The sequence below is a fragment of the Loxodonta africana genome, chromosome 21 (assembly GCF_030014295.1).
Source record: "Loxodonta africana isolate mLoxAfr1 chromosome 21, mLoxAfr1.hap2, whole genome shotgun sequence".
Taxonomy (NCBI): Eukaryota; Metazoa; Chordata; class Mammalia; order Proboscidea; family Elephantidae; genus Loxodonta; species Loxodonta africana.
In genome coordinates this window covers 68,590,409-68,602,260 of record NC_087362.1, presented here as the reverse complement: position 1 = coordinate 68,602,260, position 11,852 = coordinate 68,590,409, and the positions used below count along the sequence as shown (strand labels likewise).

The window sequence follows — 11,852 nt, the reverse complement described above, 5'->3', positions numbered from 1 at the left end:
AGATTATAATTTATGAGCAACAGAATATAATCCAATTTTCAATTCAGAGCACTGAAGGGCAACGTGAAAGCAACATACTGGTTCTGACGATACTATGTATGTTTATTTTTGTTCGCTTTTTTTGCAAATGTTTTTATATCTCGTTAGTGATTCCTCGAAACAGTCTTCACGCTGGAGAACTGGTCCCATGGCCTGAGGGATGAAGAAACGTTTCCTCTTTCAAAGACTATTTTTTGAACGATAAGAATTGCTAAAGAGGAAGCGATCAGACCAATCAGGTGGACTCTGTCCGCCAGCCAGCGGGCTGCTTCCTGGTTGTAAAAAAGCTTTCCTGGGAACTGGATTGCTATTCGTTTTTAAGAAATCACGTATCTCAATCTGTTCATCTAGAAGACACCGCAAGGCAATCGATTTTGGAAATTGATTTCGCCGTAAAAACGAGCCACGGACTGCAGTTTTCACGAACGTGACATCTATAATAATCCTATGTTGGGAATTTTTTGCTTCATTCATTTTATTAAAAAGAGTTTGCAACGGCCTTCATTACCGTGAAGTCCCCGTCGGTGATGGGGCGTCGGGCGCCCCACGTCCCGGGAGGCGAGTCCGCCTCCGTGAGGGACGCCTAGGGGCTCCCAGGGGGCGGTTGGAAACCAAAACAGAAATCAGTGACTTCAAAAAAATCCCCTCAGAAAACTGTGAAAGCAACTTCAAGAAGGGTGTTGTCCTCACAAGGTGACGGTTCTCAGCGCCTCCACCTCAAACAGACCCTTTTTCCCCCACAGCTCGAGGCAGCCGTCGCCAGTCGCCCACCCACGAGAGCTGCCAGGAACCGCGAGGTCTGCGCACTCCACACCCGCCAGCCCCGCCGGCCTGCGGGTCGCTCGGAGACCAACGCCTCCACCACGTGCCCGCCTCCCGCAGCCAGGCCGTCGGCGATTGGCTGAAGGCGCTGCCCGTCTCCGGAGGAGGGCGAGTCCCCAGCAGGCCGGCGTTCCCATTGGTTGAGGCGGTGGCGGCAGCACACGCGGTCCCGGAGGGGAGGGGCAGCCGGTGGCCGCGGCGGCGGAACGGGCGGAGGCTGCCGGTTTCGTAACCGTCGCTCCTCCTCGCTGACTCGCGGGCTGCGAGGCCTGGGTCGGGAAGGGCCGCGCGGGGCCGCTCGGAGTGGAGGCCGCCTACGGGCGGGTAGGCTGCAGGCGCAGGTAAGGAGGCCGGTGGGCGGACTGAGCGAGGACGGGGAGGCCGCGGCGGAGCCGGCTGCTCGCGTGGGCGCGGGCCGGCCCGAAGGGGTAGGCTCGCCGGGAAGGCCCGGCGCGGCCCGCAGTGCAGGCGGCGGCCCCGCGCGGCGTCTGATGCAACCTGCCGGCAACACCCGGCGGGGGCGCTGAGCTCATCGCTGGCCGCCGCCCAGCGCCGCCGCGCCGCCCGCCGCGTCCCCGGGCGCCCCTCGCTGCCGGCCGCCCCTCGCTGCCGGCCGCGGTGCGCCCCTCCAAGGCCCGGCCCTGTTTGCTGGGGGAACGCACGGCTCTGACAACCCGGGCGCGTACGGGCCCCTGGGGACCTCGGCCGTTGCCAGAATAGCCGAAGGTGGACGCAGCCTCCTTCCAGTGCCACACAGGCTGCTTCCTGCGCCTGGGACTGCGCGTCCCGGGCGGCTGAGAAGTCCGCTCGGAAGTTCCTGCGGTGATAGTCAGGGCAACCAGCGGACCTTTAAACACCGAACTTCAGAGGAGGCCTGTTTGCTTCTTTACGGAGCTCTCGTTTGAATAGTCTGCAGCTCGCTGTCTAACAAAGGTTAGATGAACACGTAACAACCACGAGTTGAATGGAAAAGAGACGGGCCAGGAAATGAAGCCCTTCAGTGGTCTGGTGGGAGGAAGACAAATTAGGAAAATAGCTAGGGGCGTGGAGAGGGGGGACGTCCGTGTTTAAGGGCAGGGTAGTCTGTCTTCCAAGTAACCTTTATGTTTCTACTCTTGTTTGAGGTTTATACTATAATGAGTCAGTTTTCGAAAGGTTTTACCTTTCCTGGGTTACACGAAAACTTGTTAGTTATGTCTCCCAGCATACGCTGGCTTCACTCCTTATTTGAGTAGATGGTTTGTTCTTTAATTCAGGAAGTATGGATGCCTCCCAAGGTCACATACATTTTGAAATAAAATATTATTAATCATGGACTTGCCTTACTAAGAAGGTCTGTATCTGAAAGTTGTTGACATTTGAAAGTTAAGATCCGATCAGCTTTTACCATTTGAGTCATACTTGGGGTAAGCAGCTTTTAAAGGTGGCTCTCTGTTTCTGGAAAATTTTACTGTAAGCCAGACTAAGTTAGGAGATGCTATGTGAGCTGAAGAATTTTCCAGTTTCTTGATTCCTGCTTATGGTGGGCACGTTTGACTGGCTCAATGATTTTTGTTTTGCTTCCCACCTAAGAAAAAATAGGTAGAAGCAAAACTTTATTTTTCAGAAGAGCCTTTAAATTCTTAGGAGCACATCTAACTGTCAGCAAGGCTCTCTGATGGTGGAGAGGTGGTTTCAGCCTGGGGGAATTAAATAGCACATCACAAGTCCCCAGTAAAGACAAATAGGACCTCAGGGGGTTGAATTTGGTCGTGTGGCCTGAGATTGCCTCACTTGGTCATACCCATTGCCTTCGAGTTGATTCCGACTCATAGCAACCCTATAGGACAGAGTAGAACTGCCCCCATAGAGTTTCCAAGGAGCGCCTGGTGGATTCCACCTGCCGACCTTGTGGTTAGCAGGCGTAGCACTTAACCCCTACGCCACCAGGGTTTCCATAGGAATGGTAAATGCAGGTAGCCACAGTTCTAAGTCTGATTTATTGGGTATTGGGAGGGGTGCATCCCTGGGTTCTTGTACTGATAGGTACATTGGGCTCCTATCTTTCTGGCTTCCTACCCCATCAGTAAAAAAAAATTGAGCATGGGCTCCAAGTAGATGTGTATTTACAAGCAATGTGTGTGTACTATTTTTTTTAAAAAAAGAACATACATCTTTTTTCATAGCCCAGGGGATCACTTACGTCCCCCCCGAAGGGGTGTCCCCTCCTCTATGGCCTGCTGCTTTGGATCACGAAGCAAGCAGGGGCAACAAAATAGAAATCCTTCTCATTTGGGCGTCTGCAGACTTCACTTGCTCACCTAGACTTTGCCATGTCTAGTACAGAGTTGTTGCGCTCTGGCAATGCTTGCCTAAGGACTTGAGCTTGTTAATTTGAAAACATAACTGGGGCTAAATAGAGGTCCTCAAATGAAATGAAGGGAAGGCTAGACAAGAATGGTGTTCAGTGTATAGGCTGGTGACTAGAAGTAGCAAACGGAACTGTGCTTTTATTTTTCCTGTGTGTCTCTAAGAAAGATCAAGAAGTTTAGGTAGTAAGATTATATCTTAGTAACACTATCGATTTAATTGTGGTTTAAGAGATTTTGATGCAAGAGAGTCTCATTTTTATGTAAGATATTTAGAAGAATAAATGTGCTCTCTTAGCCTTTTGTGTCAGAATTCAGCAAATATCGAGCACCACTGTATGTCAAGCCGTGCACTAGATGCAGTCCTTGGGTGTGCAAAGGGTCAAGCGCTTGACCACTGATTGAAAGGTTAGTGAACCCATCTGGTGGCACCTTGGAAGAAAGGCCTGACATCTGCTTCTGAAAGGTCACACCCTTGAAAACTCTGTGGAGCGCAGCTCTATTCTGACACAGGGTTGCCTTGAGTCAGAATTGATCAATGGCAGCTGGTTTGATTTGGTTGCTGAGCATGTGAAGATGAAAAGACAATCCTGCCGCGAGCTTAGTCTACAGGGAGATGGATAATAGAACCGGCGTTGACCAGGAAACTGGGGGAACCACATGAAAAGAAAGCACGGATAGTTGAGTTGTGAAGTGTGAAGGAGCAGGGGCTGAAGAGTTAGGTGAGGGCCTTGGACTCGATCATATAGGTAGGAGCCACAGGAGAATTTTCAGCAGGAAGATGTGACATGCTCAGGTTTGAGTGTTGGATAGCTCTGGTGACAGTGGTTGGAGGGAACACAGCTAAACCTGAGAAGACTGTAGTGCCCCTGAGAGATGATGTCAGCCTGAGGTAATTTCTGTGGTGTTAGGACTGGAGAGGAATGGTGGATGTGAGATTTTTTTTTTAAGGTAGAATCTTAGAGCCCAGTGACTTGGGTGGGGCAAAGGAGAAATATTTATGAATATTTTTAAACTTTCCTAAGGAAATTGAGTGGGAACATTTATTTTGGGGGAGAGGTAGACCTTCCCTGAGGAAATCGAGTGACTGTTTTATTTGGGGGGAGGGAGGAGGGGTGTCTGGTTCTTCTAGGTACTTAAAAAAAAGGGACTTAAAGGGCTCAATTTCTTTTTTAAATAATTTTTATTGTGCTTTAAGTGAAAGTTTACAAATCAAGTCAGTCTCTCACATATAAACTTATATACACCTTACTCCATACTCCCATTTACTCTCCCCCTAATGAGTCAGTCCACTCCCTCCTTCCAGCCTCTCCCTTCGTGACCATTTTGCCAGTCAGTTTCTAATCCCCACTACCCTCCCATCTCCCCTCCAAACAGGAGATGCCAGCATAGTCTCAAGTGTCCACCTGGTGCAAATAGCTCACTCCTCATCAGCATCCCTCACTGAGAGAATTTTTGACTGGCTTATTTTCCTGAATGAAAATTGGGAATTTTTTTATTTTGTTTTATTCATTCTAACATTCTGATTTGAATGAATATTAGTTGAGTTTATGAAATTTGAATTAAAAAAACTTACCCACTTAGTCCAGCATTCTGGACTGTTGTCGTTAATCTACAGCAGTGACTCTCAGACTTTAGCGTCATCAGAATCACTCGGAGGTCCTGTTACAGTGAGATCGCTGGGCCCCACCCCTAGAGTTCCTGATTCCTGGGTCTGGGTCAGCCTGAGAATTCAGGTTTGTAACAAGTTCCCAGGGACCACACTTTGAGGACCACTGCCTTCAGCTTTCCTACTGCTGCCTACTTGACTGATTCAGATGCTAGGAAACAGGGCACTGCCCTGCTTCCTGTAGACTGAATTTGAAATAGCATTTGTCACATAGGAGCCAGACTTCCATTTAAGGTTGAGCATCCAGATGTGAAAGGAGCCCTGGTGGCGCAGTGGTTAAGTACTCAGCTGCCAACCGAAAGGTTGGCTGTTCTCTTTGGGAGAAAGACGTGGCAGTCTGCTTCTGTAAAGATTACAGCCTTGGAAATCCTGTGGAGGCAGTTCTGTTGTGTCCCACAGGGTCACTATGAGTTGAAATACACTCGATGGCAACCAGTTTTGTTTGGTTTGATTTATTCAGATATGAAATAAACTTATTATTTTTAACCCATTGTAGGTGCTCAATAAATGTCTGTGGAAGGAGCAAAAGCATGCATGAACTATAAACTGTAAAGTGTGCACCTTAGAGGCGCAGCTGCTGTGCTCAGTGTAAAAAGAAAATCGATAATGTTTAGAGTTAAGTCTTTTAGAGCACTTAGCTTTTTGACCCCCTTTACTTGGTTCATTTTCCTTAATGGCTTTGCGAGCTATTTTCTTGGCCTGTCTATGAATGAAGAACTTTTTTTTTTAACCTTCTTGGTGTAATCTTTATTATTTCCAAGTTCGTATTTTTTACACTTATACCGGTTTGTAAATTCAACGAATATTCTTCTAAGCCAAAGCGCACACTTTCAAAACCTTGCCTGCTATGTTCTGTCTAGTGCCTTGGCAAAATAAGTCAGGTTGACCTAACAGAGCCAGCCCTTCTCTGTCCCTGTAGCTTTGGGTACAGAAACAGGCGTGATCATCGCTGAATTTGGAGCCTGTAATGAATAAGAGTTTTTAGTGACTGAGTTCATGGTATGTTGTCAAAGCTGGAAGGCATCCTATCTACTCCATATCCCCTCATTCGTAGGTGGGGAAACCGAGGCCCACAGAAGGGAAGGGGTATGGCCAGAGTGAAGCAAACCCGGAGCCAAGATAAGAACGACCTAGTTCCTAATCTGACCTTCTCTAGATCATTGCTATCTCTGAGCTTTGCCAGGTTGACTTTAGAGATTAGCTTTAAGGACTGAGGTTATAAGTGGTAAGAAAAATACAAAAGATGAACACGATCATGGTTAAGATGATTCCAGGAGAGGTGTTAAACAAGTTTTTAAACACTGAATGAAACACTTAGATTCACTGTATACCAGATAGATAAACCATAGTGCTAGATGGCACTGAGGGTGGCTTAACACTCGCCAGCCATTTTTTTTAACTGCAAGAGAAATTAGGCAACATGATAAATTATCAAGGGAAATTGTGAGAAGTCCATTACTGAAGATAGACTTGGACTAGATATCCATGGTGGTTTGGAAAGAAGCTTTCTGTCTTGTCTTAGTACTGGAACGAGAACAGATGACCCACTAGCTAAGGGGTGGCCACAGTTTTGTGAGAAGAGGACGGGATAGTTTTACAGTTCATAATACTGTTTTGTAAATTTCCAGGAGTGCTATGACTTGGTGGTGAACATGGTTCACTCAGCTTAGTCAGTTTGTCTTGAAATGGCCTCATGATAATAGGATGGATTTGCTTTTGACTCTTAGTTGGATTCATAGTAACCCAAATATAACTAATTTCTGAAACATGACTTTGTTTCTGCAGACAGCACTGTAGTAATGCTCCGAATTGGCATTTCCTGGGAGCTTACTGAGCATGTGAAATGGGTAGAGCCCCTGTGTCTCTTCAGTCCCTTTGTCCAGCCAACGTCCCAGTGCGTGCACTTCCTGAGATACACCATTAGAGCTTTTGGTTCTTTCCTTGTGGTTTCATGTTGGTATTTTATTAATTTATTAATTATATCAAGAAGAAAGAACTGTTAGAATGGTGGTAGAGCGGCGGAGCAAACGGGTGTTTCAGAGCTCCTAAATCTGTGATCCAGGAAGGTAACTCAGTAAATCTTTGTGAATTGCTATCATCTAAAGTCATTAAAGAACATAAGCAAAAAAAAAAAAAAAAAAAACTCACTTTTTCAAAATATCTGTTAAGGGTATGTTTTGGGAGAAAAGTCAAGCCCTTCCTGACCCACTCCCTGTGAATTGGAGTGAGGAACGTGCAGATAGCACAGCCTGGCCTTCCTGGTGAATGTTGGACACTGGGCACTCCAGCCTTCTGTTTTGACGTGAACAAGCAATTGGAACTTTTCCCCCTTTCGTTGCAAGTGTCTCTTCTATATTGAACTCAGTTTTTCCATGTTTAACCCAAACATCTCAAATTTCTCCCTGGCAGATTGTCACATCCTGTTAGCTCATATGTGCTACCTAATTAGTGATATTCTTTTGTTTTTTTCTCCCCTTCTTGATAACATCACAGATGGGCAGTACCCTCGGGGATTCAGGTGGGCTGAACTTGGCCTTATGGTGCTTCTGTACTAATTCACCTTCTAAATGAAATGATTTGGATTTCTGAAACCAGAGCAGTCAGCAGTTGCTGTAGACTTTTCTCAGCATAATCGGTTAGTGTTGGCCTGCTGTTAGGTACATGCAAGTGTAATCTCATTTGACCCTGTCATTTCAAATATTTTAATGCAATTTGGTTTTCACTAGGTGCATGTGAAGATTTCTTGGCAGTTTAGTGTGGAAACCATTGATCACCTGCCGTGATTTCTGCCTGCGTTGACAAGGGAGAGTGCCCAAATGAGCAAGATACTGCAGCAAAACAGTACTCCAGGAGTGAATGGAATAAGTGTTATTCATACCCAGGCACATGCCAGTGGCTTACAGCAGGTTCCTCAGCTGGTGCCGGCTGGCCCTGGAGGAGGAGGCAAAGCTGTGCCTCCAAGCAAACAAAGCAAAAAGAGTTCACCTATGGATCGCAACAGTGATGAGTATCGTCAGCGCAGAGAGAGGAACAACATGGCTGTGAAAAAGAGCCGGTTGAAAAGCAAGCAGAAAGCACAGGATACACTGCAGAGAGTGAATCAACTCAAAGAAGAGAATGAACGGTTGGAAGCAAAAATTAAACTGCTGACTAAGGAATTAAGTGTACTTAAAGATTTGTTTCTTGAGCACGCACACAACCTTGCAGACAACGTGCAACCCATTAGCACTGAAAATACAGCAAATTCCAACAGTGCAGGACAGTAGACCTCCGCTTTTCCAAACGTCACAACTCGTGGCTTGAACGTTAAAGGTGTGACTTACACCGCTCATATCAATGGCTAAATGTTGTCTCGTTCCATTATTCAAAGATCCATTGAAGTTTGTGTTCTAGGATTAGCACTGAAGAGTTGATTAGCTAAACATGTTAGCCATGTAATTTGAATATTTGGTTTTAAATGATACGGATTTTTGTGGGGAACAAAAAAAATTTTTTAAGGTATGTGGTAAAAAAAAAAAAAACCTTGGACCTTGATGGTCTTTGTAAATCTTGAGACCCCAAGCGATACTGCTTTTTCAGGTGGACAGAAGGAATGGGGGCCTGGCAGATCAGGCAGCAGTTTCCTTATTTTAGTGAGTATGGTTCCTTAGAAAGGTTGAATGCCATCTGTGTTAATATATTTGTGTTTTTTTCCTAAACTATGTATTAAAAATCCTTAGAGCTATAGAAACTAATCACTTTGTAATTTGGAGTGATTTTATGTATAGCATAAATCCCATTTTAACGTAATTAGTACTTTTTTTTTCCAGCAAGTACAAGTTGTTTTTTAACAGCGATACCAGGTTGAGTAAAGAAACTTCACTGCATTTTGAAGGCAGTTTGCAGCCGATTGACTTAAAAATATAATTAACATTTAGGAAGTAAATAGATTTTCTTTTTTCTTAAATACAAGTAAAGCATATTAGAATTACGCTTTTGGGATACCTTTGGGATATTGGATTCACATTATTTTGTTGCCTGAAAAAAATCGCAGTGGTTTAGAGAAACTTGCATACCACAATTTTAGTTTCTGCAGATGCTAGTGAAGTAGGCATTTTTGGGGTAACATTTTGGCGGCCAAGTTAGTAAACATAGTGTCTTAACAGTTTGATCACACAGGCTACCGATCAGGACGTGGAATATTAACTCAGCAGGTAGTTTCTGCTGTGTTCGAAAGACCTGCTGTGGGGCGATGATTTTTAAAGGCAAAAATTTCTCGTGAAGGACCATTTTAGTATTTGATCTTCAGTAGCTGATTATTAGACAAATGTATCCCCAACTCCATGCCATCTCCCAAAAATACTAGTCCAAAAAAAACTTGAAAGTGTAAGGTGTGAACTTTTAATTTATTTCACTTAAATACATCTTTTTGTTATTTTTGTGACATTTCTTTTTCTAGTTGGTGGCTGCTCCTCCAGACTTTTTGTACTGCTGCTTCTGTTTATTCATTTGCATGCTTTTATGTTCCATAAATTATTTTAGATTGAAAATAGATAAAACTCAGGATATTGACATTTGTGTGGAGACTAAAAAATGGCCAATCACTAAAGTAAGGATTCTCTAGAGTCTGGCTTATAACCATGTTGGTAATTTTGATTGTCCTTGTTAACTGTTTTTTTTTTTTTTTTCCAGCACAATTCTAGCTCAGATTTGTTGGCTTTTTTTGTATTTTTTTTATGCCTGGGTTGGTGATGAGAGACTGAATCACATCTGATTAAAAAGTTTGTGTTACCAGGTATCTCATTTGAATATGACCATTTTTGGCCACATTACTGTTCATACAAGGAGGCAGCCGTTACGTAACTCAGTATAACCGAGGTGGCACCCTTGGGTTTGTGGAGGAGGGCTGATGTGCTGTTCTCCCATCCCGAAGACATCACAGTGCCTTGTAACTCAGCAGAGCCACTGTTAAAGCCACGGGCCCCTTGTGAATGTAAGAGACAGAAGCCTGGTGTTGTCGCATGTGAGACACCGAGCCAGGAAACAGGATGGAGGTTTCCTTAGGGCCCAATACCAGTGTACTTTGGTTGGAGTATTGACCCACCTGTAAAGATTGATAGGCATTTTGAATAACTAGGACACCCCACAGAATCTGTAATAGCTCATTGATCTTATCTAATTAGCCTGATTGGAGATGCAGTTAGTTCACTTGGCTCTTTAGACACCAATAGTAGGTGTTACATTTTCATGTTTTATTTACAAAAAAAAAAAAATCTTTCAGAAATTGATGTCCCTGTGGAATTGATGGTTACCAGTTATATGAACTCACATAACTATCTTGAAAAAGAAGTTTTAAGGAAATTGTCAGAGGTGTGTTCTCAATATTTTAAATCAGAATATAAGATTGGAACTTGTTGGAAAAATTGATGCAAGCTTTCCTATTACCTATGCAAATACGAACTTTAGCACAGTGAATCAGTTATGCATAGATCTAAAATGTTAACCATTGTCTTGACTATCTTACTGAACTGGTTGAGGGGGAAAGTTTTTAGTTCGGTAGATTAATCAGTATAAAATTGGGGGGAACCCGGAATGGGGAATGAGTGAGTTTGGAGCTTTGAGAATTGTGAGATCACTTTTGTAACTCTTCTTCTGTGCTTTACCTTTCAGCTGTTAGGATTTGGTCTGCCCCTGCCGGCAGGCTCAGTGGTTTAGGCATCAGGCCTTGGAGCAGATTTCTAGCCGCATCTGCGTCTCCTGGGGTCAGTGCTGTTTGACTGGGTTGGGCTGCAGATGGTGAGATCAGGGCGGCTCTTCTTTCGTTTTTTTGAGACGTGAGCTGAGATACTTTGACATTCTTGCTAAGAATTAGTGAGATTTTAATGAAATATGACCAGATTTTTGAAATTCAGGTCATGAGTATGAAAGTCTAAAATTTACATAAAAAGTAGAAGTATGTGCAATTTAATATTTGCTGTTAAAGGAGACTGTAGCGGCTTTTGATGTTTCTTAACCCCCATTAGAGAGCCTGGAACCTCGTACCTTAACAGCCCACTGAGCACTCACTGCCTTCGATGCCTTGGGAATGGGGGAAATGGTTTTTCTGTGTGACAAAAGCTAGGAAGGAGAAAGTCCCTTCTTTAGCTGTTAGATGTGTCTCAGGAAAAAGCACTGACTTGTTCCTTTTGTTCCTGACTTTCCTCAGTTTGTGACATGACTCTATTTTTTAAAATATAATTTTATTTTTCAGTGAATTTGAAATAAAAAGAAAAAAAAAAACTTTGGTAATCATAACTGTATTTTATTGTGGGTTTCTTTATATTAGATACCAAGAAAGCAGTGTAAATGTCAACCAGCTCTGAGGAGCAGCCAGATACCTGCTGTCTTTGGCGTTCCCAGCCCAGGGTGGGGGAACAGGCAGAGGTGCTTCTGTCCAAGTCTGGATTTCCGTTAGTGGACAGGAAAATGTTCCCTGAACATGGCATTTCAGTCACTTGGTCTGATCTAAACATGTATACTAGGATAGAAAAAAAAAAAAAAAAAAGGATAGAGAAAGCAATAAATGGTGTTTCCGCTTAGACACCCTGTCTCTCAGTATATAATTTCCATTTTCAGAGTGATAAGTCACTAATTCTTATGTTTTGAGGTAGACAGTTAAGAATATAAAGTAAGGCCTTTCCCCCTTTCCCCCATAGTACAGTTTTATAATGTGTATAACATCTTCATTAATGCGATGCCGTAGAGGATCTGTAGAGACGAATCTGCTGAATTCCTAACTGTTAAAAGTCCAGGCAGCCTGTTTGGAGCGTTTCAAGAGAAGATGCCATTGAGATACTTTTCTATGATGCTTCAGTTATTTTCATGCCTTGGGAAATAAATTTCTACTTGTTGCATCTTAATGAAAATTGTAGTACAATTATTATGGGTAGTATGTCCCATTTTTATAAATTAGCTCAGATTTAAAATCCAGTAACTTGTCTGGGAATTTTCTCCAG

At 43.9% G+C, this 11,852-nt stretch overlaps 1 protein-coding gene across 2 annotated transcripts; it reads left to right on the top strand.

The window, feature by feature from the left end:
* Positions 1 to 1,071: 1,071 nt before the first annotated feature.
* CEBPG (CCAAT enhancer binding protein gamma) lies at positions 1,072 to 10,181 on the top strand. 2 transcript variants are annotated; one of them, XM_064274089.1, is made up of 3 exons: positions 1,119 to 1,202; positions 7,372 to 7,513; positions 7,605 to 10,181. In XM_064274089.1, the coding sequence occupies exon 3, from the start codon at positions 7,695 to 7,697 to the stop codon at positions 8,142 to 8,144; it is 450 nt and encodes a 149-aa protein (XP_064130159.1). In that variant the 5' UTR covers positions 1,119 to 1,202; positions 7,372 to 7,513; positions 7,605 to 7,694; the 3' UTR covers positions 8,145 to 10,181. The 2 variants fall into 2 exon arrangements, with proteins under 2 accessions (XP_023411403.1, XP_064130159.1); XM_023555635.2 differs by lacking the exon at positions 7,372 to 7,513 and having other exon boundaries at positions 1,072 to 1,202.
* Positions 10,182 to 11,852: the final 1,671 nt, after the last annotated feature.